Below are 23767 nucleotides of genomic sequence, written 5' to 3'. Positions count from 1 at the left end.
TTGATATAATTTTTTTCTTCAAATTATTGCTTTCTTGTTCCTACTTTTTAAAAACAATGCATTAAATAGCTCGAAAATTAGTCTTATTATTAATTAAGCTAAAATGCAATAATAAAACGTTTAAAAAATTGTTTTCTCCTTAGGAAAAAAAAGAATTGTTTGGGGTAAAAAAAACAACTTATTTCAGTTGAAAAATTGTTCGTTAAGAGTATCAAAACAATTTTGATCAATAAATTGTTGATATTTCCCTCATTAAATATCATTATATTTTATGTTTTAAATTTATTATTGTTGCAATTAGCGCTGATATATTAAACGGCTAACTGTGCTAAAACTATACATTTATTAGCACAACTTTGTTACGAAATTAAATTTTTAATGGATAATAAATATTTAGTTCAAGCAAAATATTTTATGAAGAATAAAATATGATTTTGGAACAAATATAATAAGGAAGTTCATTAAAATTTAAACATTCTTAACAAGAAAGTGAGAAAAGTTTCATTGTGAGTAAATTTTTTACCGTAAAATGATTATGATTTCTAAACTAATTTAATAATGACATTTTAGTTCTTTCTTTTTTTTTTAACGAATTCTTAACGAATGTTTAAACTAATGTTCTTAACATCTCAGAAAAAGTAATTTTTTCTTTACAATAGAATAATTATGATTTCTAAACTAATTTTTAAAATGAAGTTTCTTTTTTTATTTAAATTTAAATGTTTTAAAACATTTAAGAAATGGTTGAGAGAACTTTTACTTTTAATAATGAAGTTTTTGTTTGTTAAAATTTAAATATTCTAAACTCATTTGTGCCGAATGTTCTTTTAAAAGGACAGTTGCTTTTTTTCAAAAAAAGGAAAATGTGGTAGAACAATTGCCTGATTGTCAGGATTTTATTTAGCAGAGACAAAGCAGCTCCATATTTTATATATTAACGTTTATAATTAGACATCAAGTAAATCACTTTTTTAAATTGGTAGAAACCAGAAAGAAATATTCACTTGGTCTAAACAATTATGTACTACCACTTTTTTTAGTTAGTAATTTTTCATATATTTTTCATTTTCATTCATTTCATTTTTCATATATATTTCATTTTCAGATAGTAGTTTTTCTTTCATAAGTAAAGCACACTACTTTTTAGATTGGTAGGAAACAGAAAAAATATCAACTTGGTCTAAACAAATATGTACTACCACTTTATTTAAATACTAGTTCTTCATATATAATATATTTTTCATTTTCATTCATTTTATTTTTCATATATATTTCATTTTCAGATAGTAGTTTTTCTTTCATAGGTAAAGCACATTACTTTTTTTAAATTGGTTGGAAACAGAAGGAAATATCAACTTGGTCTAAACAAATATGTACTACCACTTTTTTCAGATAATAGTTTCTCATAAATAGACCGCTTTTTGTACCTGGACTCAAAAGGATTAGCATTTTAAAAAAAGGATAAGAAAGTTTCTGCTGAAAATAAAAATTTTTGCCATAGAATAATTTTCACTTATATTTAAATCAAAATTAAAATTGTATACATTTCTAAAGTTTTTTGTTTTTGTTTTAATGGCCTTTTTAGTGATTTTACTCATCTTTAAGAACATGCATTCAAAGAACTTAGTTTAGAAAATTGAGAACATTTAAATAATTCAAAATATAACATCGAGAAATTCCATCAAAGAACTGTGAAAAAATATTTCCAATTATAAAATGAATGTTTGACTCAGAAAAGGTAATTAAATATTTTTATGAAACTGCTTAATGTTTTCATAAAAATATTCTTAGAAAATTCAGTAAGTCATGATTTTAAGAATTTTTAAATGCATTAAAAAAAGATTCGAAAAATAAATAAAATTTTTTTTTTACCCCCATATCAAACGCATGGCTGTCGCTTGTCCTGGAATAGTGCGGGTAGCACTAGATGCAACAACCGAACGTTTCAATCTTGATTCTGAGTATATTCTCTCTGTTTTCAGAAGTTTACCTTTCCTCCTATAAGAAGGAACGTCACCTGACGTCACTTGTGATTTCCTAGTCAACGAGGTGCGACAGTCGGGTGTTTTTTTCTTTTTTACTTTCTAACCTTCTCTTTTTTTTCATCCGATTTCATTTTCAGTTAATTGATAACCTCTGATCTCCTCATTCAAATGCAAACGATTTTTCTTTCTTGTTCGAAAAATCGTTTTTCTTCATAAGGATTTAATTGGAACTTCTTAAGAAACAATATGTAATGCCACCCTAGAAAAGCCTAAGCCTCCTTTACAAGATGAATAATCTTTTACTATTTTTTATGTAATGCTTCATTTACATTTTTTTTTAAATGTTCGCTATTTTCCCTTATTTTAAAAATGTAGTGCCTGATAATAACGTTTCTCTCAGAACCATATATGGCAGTACTTTTACTTTCGTTACTTGTACCGCCGGTACAAGTAAAAAGTACGTACTTTTACTTGTACTTCGTTACTTTTTAAATTTAGTACTTTTACTTGTACTTTCGTTACTTTTTTTGGGAAAAAGAACAAGTATTTGTAACGGAAATGTCGAATGAAATCGTTACTTTTTTCTAAAACTCGGTAAGCTTTCTAAAAAAAAAATAAAAAAAAAAATGCTGTCAAAATGCAATTATTTTGCAAAATGAATAAAAATATTAATTAAGAAGATATTTTCATTCATTTTCGACTTTTATGCATTTGTTTAATACATTTTAAATAAAAAATGTTGGATTTTGTTATTACATTTTTCAATTTTCTTTTTGAACTCACTAATAATACATTTTTGTCTTAATAAATTTTTTACTAAATACATTTTTACCTAGTTCATTTTTTCCTAAAATTATGTTTATGCCCGACCTTGTCAAACAACGCCCAGTCAAATCTCTAAGAACTTCGGAACTATTTGTGCTACTGAAAACTATTTTACTATTTTAACTCTTGAAAACTCGAAGGTATTAATTTAGCCGCTGATACTAAAATTCGTTTACAAATTTTAATCATTCCGTTTGGCAGAAATGTTCGGAAAATGATTTTCTCGCATGACTTCAGCATTAGCCATTCTTACAAATAAAACTGTAGACTGTTCTGTTTCAACTTATACTGCACATTCAATTATTTTTTACCAGCTCAAAGATCACAAAGCTATCTGAAACCCCATGTTTGCTTTGTTTATTTTTGTGCTTTTAAAACGCTTTTCTATAGAGTAAAACAATTTTAAATCAATGGTAATTTAAATAAATAAAAATAATAAACTAAAAATTAAAATCAATAGATAAAATTTCTTTTTAGTGCAAATCCATAACAAGTTTGATATTAAAATTATATTTGATTTTAAAATTATATTATACGATTATATCATAAAATTATATTATAACATTCCGCCGAATTTGAAAGTAAATTAATGTCCATAACTTTCAAAATTAAAAATAATTAAATAAATAAAACCAATTTTGCAAAAACATTGAAGAACATAAGAATATTATTCAATAAAATTTTAGGTTACTTTGAATTTTCGATTTCCTAGAAATGTACTTTTAAATCGTTACTTTTTTTGTTTAGTACTTGTACTTTTACTTGTACTTTTTACTCGTTACTTCTTAAAATAAGAACTTTTTACTTTTTACTCGTTACTTTTTTTAAAAATACTTGTACTTTTACTCGTTACTTTTTAAAAGTAACGTTGCCATATATGCTCAGAACTCATTTTTTTCTATTAAGTACACGCAATATTTAAACTTATACTCCACCGATTTTTCTTCGGTTAGGAGAAAATAATTTTAAATCACAAGACTCCCGAGAACGATAACTGTCAATTTTACAACTTTTTTAATTGAAAAAATTTTGCGTTTTTTTTCTCTTCTCAATAAAAATAGTAAATGATACTATTTTTAAAGATGTGGGGTGTAAAGTTTAAAAATATTAAAGAATTTATAAAAGCAGACGATTGTAAAGTCTAAAAATATTAAAGAAATAATGGGTTTGCAAAATCATAATTAAAATAAAGTAAACGCATAAAGAGATAAACTTAAAATAAAAGCAGACGATTAAATTAGAAGTCAATATTTAGAACGACAGAGTTGTTGATTCTTTTTAGATTAGTTTTATTGTGGAATTTGAGTTTCCTTATATCCCGTTACGGGTTTTCTAGTTGTTTATGATGTTTTCACTATCCCGTTACGGGTATTGCATATTTCTTAATGTTTGTGTTTGTTAATAAAAGTTTTTATTTAAAAGAAAAACTGAATAGTTCTTGATATAGCTTATGATACGTTACAGCTATATTTAATTGGTGACAGCGTCGGGATCGATTTACCATTTGATTTAAAGGAATTGTGTTCCAAATATTATTCCTTATGGCTTTCTTGGGACGAGCAAAAAAGTGTGATTTGGTAGAATTATGCAAGGAATTGGGCGAAACTATTATTGAAAATGTTACAGTATGTGAGTTGATAAATCTTATAAAAAAATCTGAAAATTACGAAGTGAATCTAGTTAAAGAAATATTAGAAGCAATTAAAGAAAATCGTATCGAAAAAGAAGAAAGAAAACGCCAAGAAGAAAAAGAAGAAAGAAAACGCCAAGAAGAAAAAGAAGAAAGAAAACGCCAAGAAGAAAAAGAAGAAAGAAAACGCCAAGAAGAAAAGAAAGAAAAACTACGCCAAGAACGGCAAAAACAAGAAGAACGCCAATTTGAACTCGAGAAATTAAGGCTTAGTGCCCAATTAAGTGGCCCTTCAAGTCAAAATATTGGTATTACTCTGCGGAATAAGTTGGATTATAGAAAAGAGAATTATGATAGAAGTCTGAAATATATCAATCCTAAATCCGACTATAAAAATATATCGCCAAATGTTTCCAGAAAAGTACCAAATTCTTTTATTGAAACAACAGTTACTTCGAAGGACACAGAATCTAGTTGGCTTAATATCGGTAAATTAAGTGGCACTAAGTCTGGAAATGTTGCCAAGAGTAATTCTGAAAGAAGCCAATCGACTTCCAAAAGAACAATAGTCCCACCAATAGTTGTACCTGAAGAAATGGAACCAATTACTAAAGTAAATAAGAAGTTGATTATAGATTGGGAAGAAAATATTTTTGAAAAAGTGTCAAATTGGAGTTCTCCAAGTTTTGAAGAGAATAAAAGAAAAAGAAATGAAACTTATTTTCGTAAGGAATTCGAAAAATTTGACGAAAACATTATGGAAAGTGTTAGAAATATTTTTATAGATGAGCGGAAGGAACAGAGCCAAATAGTAGGAGCAGAAATAGATATGATATTGGAAATTAGTCCATGTGTACTAAACACAGAAATAAAAAGTGCAGTATCAAAAGATGAATTGTTCGATGGAGTTTCTATAGAGATAGTAAAGGTGGTAGAAGAAAAGGAATATCAAGTCATTCAAGAAAAAGTTGAGTTGAAAAATGAAGAAAAAGATGATTGCCAAGCCAATCGAGTCAGTTTTGTGGTAGAAATTGTAGAAGAAGAAATAGCACTGCCGAAGTGCCAGAAAGAAACATCATATGCAGAAACATATTCGACGAAAAATTGTGAAATAATTTTGGTTGAAAATAAAAAAGTTTGCCAGAAAGAAGAAAGAAATGCAAGAATTAAAAGGATTTCGGAAATAAAATCTACTAAAAACCATGTTAGTACTGAATCATCAGTCATGGAAGAAATGATGGAGATTGATTCTAATAAAGGCAGCAAAAGTTTGCCAGAGATTGTTGGTGACAAAATGGGAAGTAAAGCATTAGTCATAGAGAAACGGAAAAGATTTTCGAGCAAAAGAGTATCAAATAGTACAAAAGATAAAATTGAAACCAAAGTGGTTAACTTGACACGTAGGAATGAACAATTTTGTTCAAGAAAGAAAACTCCAGCAGATGCTAAACAAGTAAAAATCTTTCATAAGAACTTTGTTATGAATGGAAGTGTCCAGAAAAGGAGCCAATGGCGAAAAATCAATGCCAAAATGAAAAGAAAAAAGAACTTTGATAGAATTAGCGTCACCCAAAGAGTTAAACTAAAATGGTCGCCAAATAATTTTGATCACAAATTCATCGATGCACGATTGAAACAAAAAAAGAATCGATTTCAAGGAAACTTAAAGTTTTTGCGGATAAAAGTAAAGATGAAACTTTTCAGAGACAAATGTAATTTTGATCATGGAACCAAAGCGACCAAGTATAAGTGCAAAAGATATGTGCCATATTGGAAAAATTACAGTGTAAGATTGAAAGAAAAGTTCAATCATCGGTGCAAGAAACAGAAATCTAGTGTGCTTCACAGAGTTATTAAAATTTGCCAAGAAAATAATCAGTGGAACTGAAAGTTTAGGAAAAGAATTGTGGTGAGAAAAAAACTGGTAAAAGAATATTGACATCTACAAAACAAAAGAAATCATGGCACTACGAAATTCGCCAATTACCCCAAATTTGGCTAACGTTTTAAGAGTAAAAGTAAAAATAATGATGAAAGTATGCTCTTTAAATCGCCAAACGATAGTAGTAAAGTAAAACGATAATTAAGATATACGTTTTTGTTATTAAACTATAAAACTAAAACAGTTAAAATAGTATTCAAGATAGGTTTTATAAATTATTTCACTTCAAGTGATTTTTATTTAATTAATAAGATATTTTTGGCTATTTCTTTAATTCTTTTGCTTTGCTTTAAATCTTGTTTATTTAACTGTAAACAGTATGTTGTGATGTTTTGTTCAGATTAGTCATATTTCTTTATTCATATGTATGACTTACTTTTTTTTAAAAAATTAACTCGTAAAGAAAACAGTTGCTATTAAAATTTGAATTAAAGCTTTAATTAAGGTGGAAATATAAAATAAAAATGTATTGAAGTTTTTGAAATTGAACCAGTTAAGTTTAATTTAAGAAAGTGTTTAAAAATGATTATATTGAAAATGAAACATAGGTGTTAAGCGAATTTGTTTGTAGAGAAAAGTGCTAGTGTTCTTAAATATGTTATTTTTTATGCATATAAATATTAACAAGATTGAGTAGAATCTAATTATATGAAGCTTAAAAATGTTAAGTATATTGTTTGGATTTAAAAAAAAAAAATAGTGATACCAAGATAAAAAAAACAAAAATAAGCACTTTGAAAAAATTCTGGTTAGCTTCAGTTTTTAGATATTGTTGTATATATGTAAATAGTTATGTTAATTTGTATTTATTTTGTGTGAAGTTAAATTATAATATTTATTTACATTCTAATTTTATTTCGAATATTTTACTTTGATATCAAAGTTGAGTTACAAGTGAATTGTCTATTAATGTTTACTGCAAGAGTCTAAAAATAATTTAGAAATTTTAAGTTTTAAAGTTAATTATTGTACATCACTTCTAATGTAAAAATTGTATCTTGCATTTAATTTGACAATTAGAAAATTTAAATTTAAAAGTGAAATGTTTTGATTATAACATAATGCATTGGTTTCAACCTAAAGTTTTAGAGGACACAAAAAAGTTCATAATAAACTTTTCCCCTGTTTTCTATGGAAAAGTTCTTCCAAGGGGAGAGGAGTTGTAAAGTTTAAAAATATTAAAGAATTTATAAAAGCAGACGATTGTAAAGTCTAAAAATATTAAAGAAATAATGGGTTTGCAAAATCATAATTAAAATAAAGTAAACGCATAAAGAGATAAACTTAAAATAAAAGCAGACGATTAAATTAGAAGTCAATATTTAGAACGACAGAGTTGTTGATTCTTTTTAGATTAGTTTTATTGTGGAATTTGAGTTTCCTTATATCCCGTTACGGGTTTTCTAGTTGTTTATGATGTTTTCACTATCCCGTTACGGGTATTGCATATTTCTTAATGTTTGTGTTTGTTAATAAAAGTTTTTATTTAAAAGAAAAACTGAATAGTTCTTGATATAGCTTATGATACGTTACAGGGGCTAAAATATGATAATTGAGAAAACTCTAGTAAAATTTTTCTTATATGGTAAGATTCTACAATCAATTGAGAAATAATAAGGAAAATGCTATAACGGACATAATATGGAGTTTTTGCTTAAAAAAATTTATGCTATTCCTTTAAGAATATGAAAATTTATGCTATTCCTTATAACTGTAATCATTCAATATATTTATTATTTTATTTTTAAATTAATTAAGATGTTTTAAACGTTATTTTGGAATTTAAAATAGTTAAGGGAAGAAATTCAGAAAGTGGGTTGGAGGACTATTGAAGACGTCTGCTTCACAAATTTTCACTCGATTCATTAAAAAATTTAAACGCAATACCGTTAAAAACGTACCAAACATTACAGCTAACATCATCTTTAATATATATATATATATATATATATATATATATATATATATATATATATATATATATATATATATATATATATATATATATATATATATATATATATATATATATATAAATAAATAAACACAAAGAAGAAGAATAAAATGAAATACGATCTTAATCTTAAATGGAAAATTGTAAAGACCTTCATCAGGGCACATTTATTTCCGATAAATGCGATATTTCTGAATAACGAATAATTATCCTACGGTAAAAATTACTCTTTATAATGTATTTATAATTATATATACAGTAGAGTCCCGACTATTCGAGTTAATGTGGACCACGACTAACTCGGATAACTGAAAAACTGGGTTAAAACGAAGAGTATAAAAAAAGAAAGAAAAAGAGTTGGTATAAATGTAATATATTTAAGAAATATAAAATTTATACGAGTATACCACATATAATTCCTATTATTATTAAAAAGCTTACTTGAAAAAACTTAAAAAGTATACTTTGCGAGAATTAAAGAGTTTTTACTTAAAAAAAGTCCTTAATCGTTTTTTGTTTTACATAACTTTGGTGCTTTTCTGCAGCAATGTTTCGCTATTTTTTAGGGATAACAGGAAGGCTGGTGTCGCCTCTTTTTGTTGTTCTATGTATTCAGTAGCATTTTCGACAGCTTTAAGTTCATCTGTGTGAGAGATTTTTATATGTTGATTTTCATCGTCACTGTTTTCATCATCTTCGCTAGGTTCATTTTCATTATTGACGATATTAACGATCATTTCATGGGATCAAGTTGTTAGATTTTGTTTTCCCGAGTGTTTGGAAGATAAAATTCAGATTTATTTTTAGGCGGTATTTCTAAAAATAAAAAATAAACTGGAACAAAAAAATCCTTAAAATATTTGATAGCTCGGTTAAAGCGGAAACTCGGATAACCGGGGCTCGGATTATCGGGACTCTACAGTATATGCAATGCTCAAAAATTCATTGCACATAAAATAAAACATTTTTAAAATGTGCATAATTAAAACAAAAATCTTGAGTTCCTAATCAGTTGCATATCCTCAAATAATAAAATAATTTTCAAAAGCATGGAAGCTAATTGAAATAACTGAATTAAAAAATAAAACATAGAAGTATAACAAAAAAAAAATCTGAAGGTATGAATTATTTTGCTAAATGTAGCATTTGTTAAAACATCGTTCAATTCACATCAACCATAACAAGTTTAAAAGTTGCTGCCCCATAATGCTGTGCAATTCTAAACTCTTTCAATTATTACTTTATTTAACTAATTTAAAATACTTAACAGAGTTGGTGGTGGTTTTAAAGACATTATGACTTAACATAAGACTTGCTCACATTAGTTTATTTCGCATAGATATTTGTTCAGGACCGCAATGTTATGTTAACTTTTTAAAACTATAATTACTATTTAAAATTCTAAGGCAGTATTGAGATTTACCTTTTCGCACTATTGCTAAAATTAACCATTAACCTTCTTGGCTAAAAACCATTTAAGGAGTTTTTAGAGTAAGCCAATAATTAAATTAGAAGTTCAAAAAGCAATTTTATGGATGAAGATACGATGGTCACAATGCAAAATGATTAGATCTAAATTTTATCCTAATAGAATCGAAAACAAAGCCTGTGGTACCCATTCTGAATTAAAACTTTGTAGAAAGGCGATTTTACACAGAAACTATGCAATCTCACCGACTACTATTTCATAATTGAAAATGGAACTAAAGTAAAACATTCTAAATAAACTCCAATAAATTTTAATTATACTGAATGGAAGGAATTTAAACTTTGGAATATTTGATATCCCCCCAAGACAATGACGAGTTAATTCATCACCTGCCAACAATTTGTGAATGCAATAAAATATTAATAATTTTTAATTTAAATATGACTGTCTGTGGAAATAAAAATGATTGAGAAGATCTCTCTGCGGATATGATCCTTCTTTAACAAAATTGTTAATAATTTTATTTAAGTAGTTATAGAAAATGGTGCCAGGTTTAGTTATGTAAGTATTAGACCCGCATGTGATTGATTGTTCTAAATTTTATAGAAATTTCACGAAATTCAGGACTGATAATTAAGTAAGAAATTTGTATATTGCTAATTCAAATTTTTATCCTCTTATACAAAGCAAAAATTTTTTTAATGATAATATTATTATTTAAATTACTAAGCTAAAAATTTTTACTATTTTTTAACTCAGTATTTAAAAGTTCAACGTAGAATTTTTTGGAGAAGATTGCATAATTATTGTTAGCTTTGTCTATGAGAGTATAATTACAAAAAATTTTTGTAGTTGCTTAATTGATGGAACAATTTTAGAAAAATTTGTTGAATTGTTACTGTTATTTAAATTTTCTTTGTTATTGAAAACAAAGTTTTTAAAGTAATAATAAACATCCCATTTCCAGTCTGTTAACGTACCTGAAAGTTAAGAGAATCTATTTGATATCTTTAAACAAAAACTATTAAGATCATTAAAAAAATATTTTAGAATTTTATTAATTGATACATGGTAAATGGGTCTAAATTTTGCGCCTTTTATCATTAAATTCCTAAGTTCTATAATAAGTAAGTTTTCTATAATATTTAAATTATCAGTAATATGATGTTAATCAACAAAATCAAAATATTTCTCTTCTTTACAGTGACATTCATAATCGGATACATTAACCCTCCCTAAATTTTTGCTAATATCATTATAATTAAATATAGTTCTACTGAGAGATTTATTATATTTAAAGCTTTTAATTATACAGTTATTACATTTTACACATATATAATTAAACATGTATATATTACATCAATATATACATGTTTAATTATACAATTATTACATTAATTATTACATTTTTTAAATTTTCAAAAATATTATGAAATTTGATTTTATCGAAAATAAGGTTAAGAGATTTAATAAATAAGGTTTGAAAATTAATAACGAAACGTAAATTATCTAAATTTGTATTTTTATTTTGGGAAATTTTACTCATTTTAGCTTTCACAAGATCGAAACAAAGAATTTTGAAGTGTAAATTAATTAATAACTTTTTAATAATTAATTATGTTTTATTTTTGTTTTTTTTTAAATTTCTTTTATTTTAATAATTTTCTTCTTCTTTTTTCGTTTTTTTGTAATTTTTTCTATGTTTTCTCTATGTTTTGAACTTATTTTATGAGTTCTATATACCTGCAGCTTATACGCAGTAAATAAAACTTAAATTTCTTCATATTTCTCTTTTTTTTGTATTTATTTATTTATTGTGCTATATATATAATTGAAGTGCTTCTGAATTAAGTAGTCCCGATGACCACAAGTCACACGATAAAAAAAGTAATGATAGTAATTACAATTAGTCCATAAAATAGGTCGAGGGTGTATTGTGGTTTTCATAGTTAGTAAAGAGCAAACTATAAAATGTTAATTCGCGCATACTTGAGATCTTAATATAGAATAAGAAAGTGATAATTCAATGTGACAAAGCGTTTAGTTTTGAATAATAAATTAATAAAAATTTAGAATAAGAAATAGCATAAAAATATTAATTGAAGCTTTTATATATATATATAGCTTTATATATATATATATATATATATATATATACATACATACAGTAGGGAACCGATTATCCGGAGCGATCGGCACCATCGCTATTCCGGATAACTGATTTTTCCGGTTTTCTGAATCGCTACAAAAAGCCGTTTTTTTTATTGTTAAACCCAACTAAAAAATTTTTAAAACGATGAAGTAATACACTAATGATTATTTCCAAAATGAAGGTAAGGTAAACATCTTTCAAAATAGAAAGAAAAATCCTAAAATCTTATGAGGAAAAAAATTTTTTTTTTTGAAAATGGAGAGAAAATTTATCGAATTTCGTTCCGGTTTTTTGGTTTTCCGATTTACGGATAACGGGTTCTGTACTGTATATATATTATGGGTGTGTGTGTGCGTGTGTGTTACTGTGAATATCTAAAATTGGTTGTTGATTTCCACCGGTGAATGTTTGTGTCATAGTCGCTTTGGTTAATGTCCGAAATATACATTAGATCTAGTTAAGTGCCACTCTCCGGTATACATTTGCACAGTATACCCTAGACTAATGTTTGTTTTTAAGGTTCGGTGCCACTGACCAGCATACATTTGCCCGGTATGTCCTACATCAGTGTTTTACAAGGTGTATTGCCACTGCCCAGTATGCATTTAACCATTACTCCGAACACTGAAGTTTCTCCGAATCTATTCTCAGCAGATATTAAAATATCAAATAACTATAATATCAGCGAATAAATTATTATCAAATCGGATATGAAGAATATTTCTTACATTCACCAAAGCGATTATGTGATTGTTGACATTCACCTGTGAAAGCCGACATTCTTATATACATACACCTACGTAAATTGTCTTCACTGTGATGACCATTGTGTAAAATATATTCTTTAACAATAAAAAATGAATTTAAAAACTTTAGGAGACGTTGGCTATTTCAATTTAGGAGTCAATTCAGTTTTTTTATTACCATCTATCCATCAAAGGAATAATTGATAATATAGAAATTGTCAGAAAGTTATCTTTCCGACTTAGACAGACGCGTGTAAAATAAATAAGGTAAAGCGATCCACTAAATTATAACCAAATTTTCTTCAGATAAAATACTTTTATTAATACTTTCTTTTTTGGAATTTTAAATTACATTCTAATCCACAATAGAATTTATTTCTCATTTAATTACAACTTATGACAAAAATAATAAAAGCGTAAAGAATCAGAAATTACCGCCAGAAAATTATAGCCGCAGTTTTAATGTATTTTGTTTTAATGTTTTTTTTTTTTTTTTAAATATGAAATTATGATTATTTCATGTAAGACCATTTTGCTAATATTTTAATCGTAACAAAATGAAAGATAAGTAAAATAATCAACTGTACTTAAAATAAAAATATTTCCACCAAGGAATACAGAATGTATGACACAACAAGAATTAATACAATAAGAAGTAATTTTACATGTTAACAATAAATAAAGGCAACCTAATATTATATGCCAATATAAATTGCTTATTTTTTGGGGAATTTGAAATTTTTAATAACTTTGACATTTATTATACTCTTCGCTTTTTTTAAAAAAAAATTTTATTCATTAATTTTTTTATTACTTTTGACATCAAGTGGAGAGCGATCTTATAAAATCAAGAGAGAGAAAATTTCTCCGCAATAATGCATAAATAATCGTTTTTTAAAGCAAAACTAAGTGAAAAAAATCGTGCAAATAAAAGTTCTGAAAATTGCAATAACTTTCGAACAAAATGGAATTTTGAAAAAATAATAATAATGACGCGCATTTTGTTCATAAATGAAACTGTTATACTTATTCACGACATATCGGAATATTGATTTTTACAATATAATTATGACTTATAATGCTTAACACTAGAAAGACTGAAATACCTATAATGCCCAAAAGCAGTCAAAATGACTGCATTGTGAAAGAATAACTAATGTGTAAAGAAATTCGTTTAATTAATTTTTATTATTTAGTAAATTAATTGCAGTTATATAGCAAGTTATTAGTAAATATTAACAATAAAACTAATAATAATTAATAATAAATAACTCGGAAGAAAAAATTAATTTATGCATTATTATTTGTGAAATTTTTGAAAATGAAAAAGCAGTTACAAAGCAGTTACAAATGACTTCCTTGGGCAATCTAGTGTTAAAAGGTACCAGAATGTCAAGCCTAGCTTCAGTCAAAACTTTTAAACAATCACATAAATCTTAAACCTGCGGAAAAGCTTCTAGAAACAACTTTCCAAGATTTCCAGAAAAAATGCAATTTTCCCTTTATTCGAGCTAGTCTAAGAGTACAATCTTTCCTCTATGAAACAATGCGTCTGGAAAAAAATATTACGTACCATCATTTTTAATAAACAATAAAACAGGTGCTGAAATAAAATTAGTGCAGATGTTCAACTTGAGGAAATATGTTCTACAAAAACAAAAATTATGCAAATGGACAGAAATTTTATTGGAATTTTCTGGTAATTTGTTTCAGAATTATTTCATTATATTAACCTGTTAATCTAATTTCTCTAAAAAAAAACTTACTTATTATCTCTAACATATTTACATACATAAAAGCGCTTATATTTATGAGATATAATGTTTCCTTATATACCCATCCACTATATCCTACATTTTTAAAATTGAATGAGGTGGAAATATTTTCAGATATGCCTATTGGATACGGCAAATCACGTGACTTCGTCTGAAACAGGTTGATTTCTCTCAATTTATCAAATATATGTATTTATGCTTATCTATTATCAGTATATAACCTTGTAGAATTTTGACAGTAAATGTTAATTTCTAATTTTTTTTTAAAATTGTTTTACTGTCGACATCTAACTTATAAAATATATTAAGCTTTTCATGGGGGGGGGGGATTCTAAACAGAAGGTTTTTCAGGTTTCTCATTTATCGTTTGCTGCCAAATGAAATTGATAGCCTTTTTCTCTTCAAAAACATACTTAATTTCTTCATACCCTTAGATCTTCTGATTTAAGGATTTCTCAAAATAAAGACTTGACTCTGGTTTGTATTACAGGCAAATTGAATGAATGTTGCGTAGTTTAGTAGTAAATACATTATTTGCGCCACGCTAGGACTGGACTATTGGTGACGGAAACATCTCCGAGGATGATACGAAGACATACCATCAATTTTGATCCTCTTCAGAGTGGACCTGCTCACGAATTCAGCGGATTCATTTTACAGCATAACGGTGATCGATACCTAGTACCTCCAGTCCCTTCACAGCTAAACAAAGTGGTCACCCAACCATTCACTGACCACTAGCAATGAGGCTTTATTTCAGTGTACCACGTCTTAAGAACCATCCACTGTGGGGATTTGCAATATTAAATATTAAATTGTTCGAGAATTTTTGGTACAATGTCACTAAAAATATTATTTGATTAAATGTGAGATACGACTGATACCATTCAGGGAAAATTAATACTGCTTCACACTCAGAAACTAATCCATTCGTCAAAATTACAGTTTACGTCACTTTGTAGACAACCGAACATGCTGCCAGTGTTGGGGACATTTTAACTTTTTTTTTATTGTTGTTTTTTCCCCGTTGTTCATGTTGATTATGACTAAATAATTTAGTGTTATGGCTACTTGTTTAGCGTTGGGTAGCATTTAAAATTATTAGTCTTAGAAAGATCTTAGAGGGTTAAGTTTAGGTGCGACACCACATTATTTACAATTATGCCAAATAGGACAGCGTGCTTATGCAGACCTACAGATGTAGTTTTATTTACGTCGCTCTTGAGCTGCACAATGGGCTATTGGCGACGGTCTGAGAAACATCCCTGAGGATGATCCGAAGGCATGCCATCACAATTTTGATCCTCTGCGGAGGGGATGGCACCCCGCGCTTCGGTGGCCCGACGACCTGCTCGCGAAGTCGAGCACTTTGTGGTAGAACAGTTTAACGAGGACCCATACCACACACCCTCAGTCATTTCGTAGACTGATCCAAGTGGTCACCTCACACTGACCGCAGCCAGTGATGGTTAACTTCGGTGTTCTGCTGGGAACCATGTCTTAACAATCAGTTCTCTGCGGGACGCAGACTTACAGTAGATCCTGTAAGTATTAATTAACATTTTAAATATTGCATGTATAGTGAACTAGTTCTGCGGGATATAAAATAGCTGGACACTCACTTATGAAGAGGGTCCCACGCTTAACCATTCGCTGACAAAGAATTATAACTTCCTTTTTGTATGATAAGATTGATCTAAGATAATACTTAATAGGCATTAGCTTGAGTTGATAAAATTAAAACTTTAATTCTGTGTGGTTTGTGTATTGACATCAGCAGTGCACAAAATAAAAGTAATGAACACTCTGAGTAACTTTTGATCTAATGACCGTGTACTAGGACTAAATTTTAAGTCTAACCTTTAATAGGCTAATCAATAAGTGCAAACGATATTTTAAGTGAAGAAATCTGAGAGAAAAACTTACTTTTCCTATCTTCAACAACATTCTTTTTTTCTTTTTCATGGATTCGGTTTATTGACCCTCAGATATGGGGGGGGGGGGGAGCGGTTGAAAGTTTATACCCTATTCAGTCCCATTCATTTTCTTTCGTTTCTTCAGAACTGAGGAAGTGAATTATAAAGTTTTTGTATAGTATAATTATAAAACCTGTGCACCCAAAGATATTAAAAAAATTATAATTATTGGAAGAAAAAATTTTGATGTATACAAATAATACTTACTTTTGAATGACTTGACAAGAATCAGTTCTTCAGAAATAAAAATGCGAAATACAAAGAACTGAAATATAACTTCCGCCTAGGTTCCTATATTTTCTCGATTACCCAATTTCGAAGGTAACAAAAACAAATTCGTCTGAAAAAAAAAGGAATGTTTAATCAGCGAAAGTAAGTTTTTGAGTCTGATTAATATTCGTTAAATATTTAGCATATTTAAGGTTAGGCTTGCAAATCATTAAGATTGAGTCTCAGTTCATAAAAATCCCGATTTTTCGAAAAGTTATTAAGGATGCTCGTTTCTTAATTTTGCGTACGGTAAGCATAAATTAAATAAGTGTGACCATCGGAAATGTTTTTTTTTTTTTAACTACCTTGAGCATTGTGAAGCAACACAACTATATGAATCTGTTATTATTATTTTGTTTAACTACTGCATAAGTAGGCTAATCGCTTCGTTTTAAAAGTAATCCGTTAATCAAACTAAAAAGATTTGAAAAGTAGGGAAAATATTTTACTATGATTAATAACTTGATGTAGGTAAATACATAGCAGTAATATGATTCGTTTTTAATCACCAAATGGATGATATATAATGCGAGTAAGAATTCTTTTTTCTTTTTCAATACTGTCACGCAAATGTTCGAATTATGTCGAATATACGAAAATGCCGTTCTTTCTTGACACTTTTTTTCCCCATTCATTCATTTCGATTTATTAAAAAAAATATATATATATTTAACGAACTGATTACAACAAAGTTATACTTTACTTTGGTATAGGACAATGACTTCTAATTAAACTGACCCATAAATTCGGCCAAAATAGTCTTCAATGCTTATGAAATGAGACTACAGATGAAGCCATAGCCGTCCATATACGGATACAGTGGTTAAATTACTAAAAAATGAGACAAAATTATTTAAACAAATCTAAATGTAATTAAAAATTCTTTTGTTGTTAAAAATTCGAAATTGATTTCGTAAATCCTATACATCTTAAGCGAATATATAAATCCAAAATAATATTCAATGTACACAGATGAAAACAAAGGTATGAGCGGGATTTTTTTTTTTTTTTAACTTTTCAAAAAAATCGTAACGTATATGTGTAAATAAGGTATTAAATGATAGCTAAGTCCTCCGCAGACACCTCTGTCACGCATTGGCTTGTGACGTCATAAGGCAGTGGCGTCGTGATCACATTTGTATCTGTTTATATATTTCATTGTAATCGTGATTATTATTGTTTTGGATATCTAGCAACTTCTTTGCATAATTATTTTTTTTTAATGTTCCATATGGGTTTGTACTGTAACTGTCTTTGTCAGAAATAAACCATGTCTATCAGTAGTATGAAATAAACCAAAAAGTAAGAAATAAAGCATATCTTTCTTTGTGAAGGAATATAGAATGTGTTACTTAAAACAATTCATATTTGGCGGGGTAAGCTTACTCGAAGTGGAATGGAAAGAACAGTTGCCACTTTGAACAGCCAATCAGGACACACGTTGACGTCACTTACAGGCATTTAATTGAAAAGTGAGATATCGCTTAATTAAGTATTGCTAAAACTTATCGGTATTTCTTCCACGATATATTTTTTTAAAACGATGTACGAATAACAAAAAAAAAAGATAGCAATATGAAATTTAAAATATGCATCGATTTCAATTTCGCGTCCATTTTCCATTAAACTGAAAAATAATAATAAGCAAAATCTAAATTTTAAATAAAATAATTAAAGGACAAAAAACGGCAATTTCTTTTAAAAATAAATAAATAATGGCAATAAAAAAATAGATGAAAAAATTTACATATAAAAATAAATTATATGGATATTATTCATAATAATAAAACAAAGCATTGGTGACGAAAAATAATATTTTTAGTCACATTAAAAATCATTTCGAATATAAAAATGACTAATTACATCCACTTATTGGAATTTGTAATAAGAATTTTACTATAGTTAAAAAATAAATAAATGATTTTGTCTCAGATTTTGTGCAAGCACTATTAAATTAATAAGAAATCGAAACGAAGAAGGAAAAGTGCCTACGGAACTGGAAGTAAACGCGTCCGTTGTTTTTGAAAGGGATATCCCTTTTATATTAGATTCACACCAATACAGTTTTTAAATTGATCTTTTCGTTATCTATATGTTACCGTGAAGGATCGAAATCAAGAGAATGTCGATTTTCACCGGTCAACAGCCACATAGTTGCTTTGGTGAATGTCCCAAATATTTGTTACGTCCCATTTATTATTAATTTATTCGTTGTTATTATATTTATTCGATATTTTAATAGTATATATACTGATGATAGATTAGGAGAAACATCAGTGTTCGGTGTACCGGTTAAATGTATACTGGGCAATGGCACTGATCCATTAACAGGGTGCGTAGCCAAATTATTCAACAAAAAATAAGCACCATTTAAGCACTTTTCAAGCACTCAAAAAATATTTTTAAGCGCTTTTAAAAAAATATCAAAATTAGGCAGGGTTGGAAAGTTTTTGACAATTGACTGTTTTATCTTGTTTTAACCGTCATGTCAAAAAAAAAAAAAAAAACTTTTGGCATTGTTTTTGACAATTGTCAAAAATCATGAAATTTTGAATAGTGTGAAACGAATGGCGTTTTCACACGCTACGGACTGGCAATGCGCTGAAATAGATTGGGGTCGAACTAATTGCGAAAACGTTGAATAGAACAATGTGAACTGCGTCTTTTTGCATAATTCGAAGCGAAAATCAACATAGTAAAGGAGAAATCTCATTTTGAAAAAGGGAAAATTAAGTACTTTTTAAAAACACCCAATGGAAAAAGCACCTTCAAGGGCTTTTAAAAAACGAAAATAAGCACCTTTAACCGCTTTTTAAAAACGCTACGCACCCTGATTAAAAAACATCAGCGTAGGGCATATCGGGCAAATGTATGCCGGGAAGTGGTGATGGTCGACATTCACCGGTGGAAACCAACAACCACCAATTTCATTCATTCACAAAAACATATAAATAAAGAATTTGTGTGTGTGTCATAAAATTAATAACACACCAGCAGCCCTCATGGCACAATGGAAGGGATCGCTTCAGAAAGAATAACACGCTTCTTACTCTGATAACGCAAAAATTATTCAGTAATAACAATTTGAAATTTCATGTACATTTAACAAAACCTTTAACGAACATTTTGAAATGAAAATGTTATTTTTGTATGAATTGATTGGCTTTTGAATCGGATTAAATGTTAAATTCGTTTTTCTCGTCTAATTATTTCTTTCTTCGCGTAATAGTTCAGTTTTACAAAAAAAGTTGTAAGTACATTTTTTGCAACCGCCTATTATATCTAAAGATATCATGCCCTGTTTTGTACAAATTTCGAAATAGTTATGCTCATTTAATTGCGAAATATAAATTCTTTTTAATTGTTAAATTTTACGGACAAAATAAGGGCTATTTTAATTAGGGGACTCGATGTTGATATATATTGTAAATAAGTATATAGAGACTTTTAAAATTTCACTCCATGATTCCTTTTTTCTTTTTCAAAGATGCTTTTAACGTGAACATCTATGTTCGGCAAAATGCAAATTTCTCCATTTGAGAAAAATAGAAAGTCCATCGGCTTAAAATATAAAATTCAAACAATATATCTAAAATTTTCATTGATTTTTTAATTTACAAATTTTAAATTTGAGTCTGAGAAGCGAATATTAACTAACTTACATTTTATAAAATTTGCCACATAGGACTGCTGTTTGTCTGCCTATGTTTTCTTACTCCTGCAGAGTTGACAGCAGACTTTCCACCAAGATTTCTATTTCGCTCTGCAAAAGCTTGTTACATATTGGCCTGCAATGAATAACCTTTCACGTACACGCAGCTAATTAATCATTATTTACAAAATATCAGAGCGAAACACTCTTTCCTCTACGATTTAAATTTGCTTTTACAGTTAGGAGTTTTAAGTCACAAATTAAGGAGGTGGAGGAACAAATTTCGATGCCTTTTAAAATTGAATTCTTTCAAATGAGGAAAAAGTTTTATTCCTTATATTTCTAAAGTTTTTCGACTATCATTAAATAAAATAATAAATATTTACTAAAAATTATGTTTTGCATGAAATTATCTTCAGCAAAACGAATTTTATAATTGTATGCAAAACCTTTTTAATTCGCTTAAAAATTTTGGGGCAATGTAGCAGGGCTCGAAAAACCGCCCGTCCCTGGCGGTCAAAAATTCTCCGAGGACAACGATTTTTTCGAATCCGACGTCCGCGCGGACGGCCATTTTTCCCATTAATGTTCGTGATACATTTTAAATTTTTGCTATTAGAATTCATGTTTTCTCTGTCTGGGAGTACTGCAGCGGTTGAAAGGGGCTTTTCAGCAATGAACTTACAAAAAAACACATTACGTACTGGTCTTAAACAAGAAGCGTGAAACGCAATTATGATCATCTACCTAAATGGAAAACCCCTTTCAGATTTCTGTGCAGAAACCTCTGTAAATCATTGGCTTTGTGGAACTGGCAAACGTCCTATTTGATTCATTTAAAAAATACAGTACCCTCGGATAAATTGACGTTCCAGATAACTTGACCTTTGTCATTTAAATTATTTCATAAAAGAAATAAGTTATTTCATGAAAGAAATATTAGTTACTATTAGTAACCTAGTATTTCTCTTATTACTGTATAATGTAATCCTAGTAACTACTAATTCATTGTGTAATTTATATAAATGTTTGTAATAAACAAGAGAAAATTATATTTTTATTTATTTAGAAGCTACGGGTTAGTTTCAAAGGAGGACGGTACATTGTTGGACAAGCCGTCCTCGGAGACGGGAAAAATTTCTGAATTTTTCGAGCCCTGGGATATAGACATATACGCAAAAATTAACATTAAAGGGTCCGAACTTTAAATCACGCTCCTGAACGAACTATTAAAACAATAGTGCTGATTGTAGATACTATATTTTGGGGGTCAGAAACTTCACAACTGTACAATTCAAGTAAATATTATTTACTTATTTAAAAAAAAAATTGACGAAAACAAGGATTCAAAAACAAATTCTAACAACTTGATATCGTTATAAACTACATAGATAAGTAAATGACTCCAATAAGTCATAAATAAATGCGTGTTTACCTCACATAAGCGAGCTCCACTTCCAGGCTCCTGTCGTATCGTCTGCAATTTATTATCTATTTCTTCTTTTTTGAGCTGTTTGTGCAATTTTCCGCTGCACAACCACCCATATCAATAATTTTAGGTATCTAAATAGCCTTCAAACTCTCACGCTAATGCTAGCATAACGTAACTTGCGAACCTGCTTGCTACATAATGGTGGATAGTTTAGCTCTCATAGTATAGGAGCTGTAGTGTATCTACCACTACAAAAATACAATTCCAATTCACAAATATATAAGACATGTTAACTCGATTCTACGGTGGGGTACCTTTTCATACATGAAGATATTGATCGTAGTGAGTAGTCATAGACATTGTCGATAACTACTCACTCCCCACATTGGTGACCCGGACGTGGTGCTAACACGCCTACCTTCGCAGGAACGCTCACTACGATTTGAACACGCTTACTTCGATGGATGGTCTACATTGAACAGTTGACTTGATACCGCGACATTGTCCTCCTCACGCTGTTGCTTCTCAGTCTCGATCACATACAACGTAAAACGTATAGTACGGTGATCTTAATACAGCTCTCCCGGCTTCTCACAAAACAACAATGAATCAACTAGTGGTATCCGTTCATCGAATTCTATCACAGATAAAATTCTGGTGGAGGAGTACTGTAGTGTATCTACCACTATAAAAATACAATTCCAAGTCATTAATATATAAGACATGTTAACTCGATTCTATGGTGGAGTACCTTTTCATAGATGAAGGTTGACATTGTCGATAACTACTCACTCCCCACAGGAGCCTTACGTAAAATCTGGAGCAGTTACCAGCTATTTCAATTGGGGTGTTGACAGGTTTTAGCAAATGACCAGATAGTCTTTATAGTTAGCCAGCTAATTATGTCAATGTGATGAAAAGTCAAGTTGAGCATTTGTAATTATAATTTTCCTCGATTTGCAAGAACCTCGCCAAATAGGCGATTTTTGAGAGAATATGTTTTTTTTAAAACTTAAATCTAATTGATCTTACTGATAAATATTAAACTCTAAAGGCTTGTAATTCTTTGCAAGTGAAATCCTTATTGAAAATTCTCTTTCGTTTACAAAAAATAAAATACTACAATGCAAAAAATGGCACAGAATTAAGCAGTGGGGGTAGTAACTATTTCTTTGCATTTAATGATTTGAATTTACCAATGGAGGGGAAATAGAATTTGCCATGAAAAGTTTATCCCTAGGTAAACTTTTTTTAAAGGATAAAACAAAAATATTATGTTCAAATTTTGTTCTGGTTTCCAAAGCTTCCGCATACCGCTGCTTTTACAAGCATTTTTTAAGAAAACAATTTATTCGCTACATTAGAACTCAGCCAAATAATCGTTTGATATTTGCTTGCGCTTATCTTTCTCTCTATATATTAAAATATCGTAAGAGCCGCTGCACCGTTTTGAGTGTTCAACTTTAAGTTTATATTAACAACTAAACTATTATCAACTTAAACTATTGGCGATCGAAATGGCCTGCTGCTGGGTAGGGCAAAAAAAATATTTTTGTCAATTTAATACGAAAATCGTAGTATATTCCTATAGAACTGAGAAGAGGAGGACATGGAACTGGTCTTCTCTCCAGATGGCGTGTTCGAGGGCGAATAAGACTTAGAAACTTCAAATAACCTTGGTGTGTAGAAAAGTATACGGCGATTACGATGGAATAACTAAAAAATAAAAAACATTCGATAGTTAATTCTAGAATTATTAACTGTGAAACTTGTTGGAAAAAATACCATATAAAATGAAGATATGTGATAACAGAGTTAAAATTTGGCTTACTGAAAGGGTCCTATTTGTTTATGAGCAATATAGGTATTTTTTTCTTTCCGAAATTCTAATCTATTATTGCAACTTTAAGTGCTTTTTTTGGAATTTAATACTTTTTTTTCTCGATGTTACATTTTGATTTGCGACTCATATTCATGTTATTGATTTGGCAAAACTTAG

The 23767-nt window shown here is 28.7% G+C and overlaps 1 protein-coding gene and 1 long non-coding RNA gene across 3 annotated transcripts in view; both read right to left on the bottom strand.

Moving 5' to 3' along the window:
- The window catches only part of LOC107442393 (immunomodulatory peroxidase), a 35838-nt gene extending 33808 nt beyond the window's left edge, over positions 1-2030 (bottom strand). For both annotated transcript variants that reach the window (XM_087169543.1, XM_087169545.1), the window contains exon 1: positions 1873-2030. In XM_087169543.1, coding sequence (XP_087025669.1) covers positions 1873-1889 — 17 coding nt within the window. In that variant the 5' untranslated portion in view covers positions 1890-2030. The remainder of the gene's footprint in view (positions 1-1872) is intronic.
- Positions 2031-13947: 11917 nt separating this feature from the next.
- On the bottom strand, positions 13948-17660 carry LOC122271568 (uncharacterized). The gene is made up of 3 exons (XR_015435990.1): positions 17388-17660; positions 16622-16754; positions 13948-16501 (listed from the first exon to the last, which is right to left on the bottom strand). It is a non-coding gene; the product is annotated as an uncharacterized LOC122271568 (long non-coding RNA).
- Between the last annotated feature and the right edge of the window lie 6107 nt (positions 17661-23767).

The sequence above is a fragment of the Parasteatoda tepidariorum genome, chromosome 1 (genome assembly GCF_982258835.1).
Source record: "Parasteatoda tepidariorum strain Cologne lab strain chromosome 1, Ptep-v5.0, whole genome shotgun sequence".
NCBI classification, from domain to species: Eukaryota; Metazoa; Arthropoda; class Arachnida; order Araneae; family Theridiidae; genus Parasteatoda; species Parasteatoda tepidariorum.
Note: the sequence above shows the minus strand (reverse complement) of the source record. Positions and strands in the feature narration are given on the sequence as shown.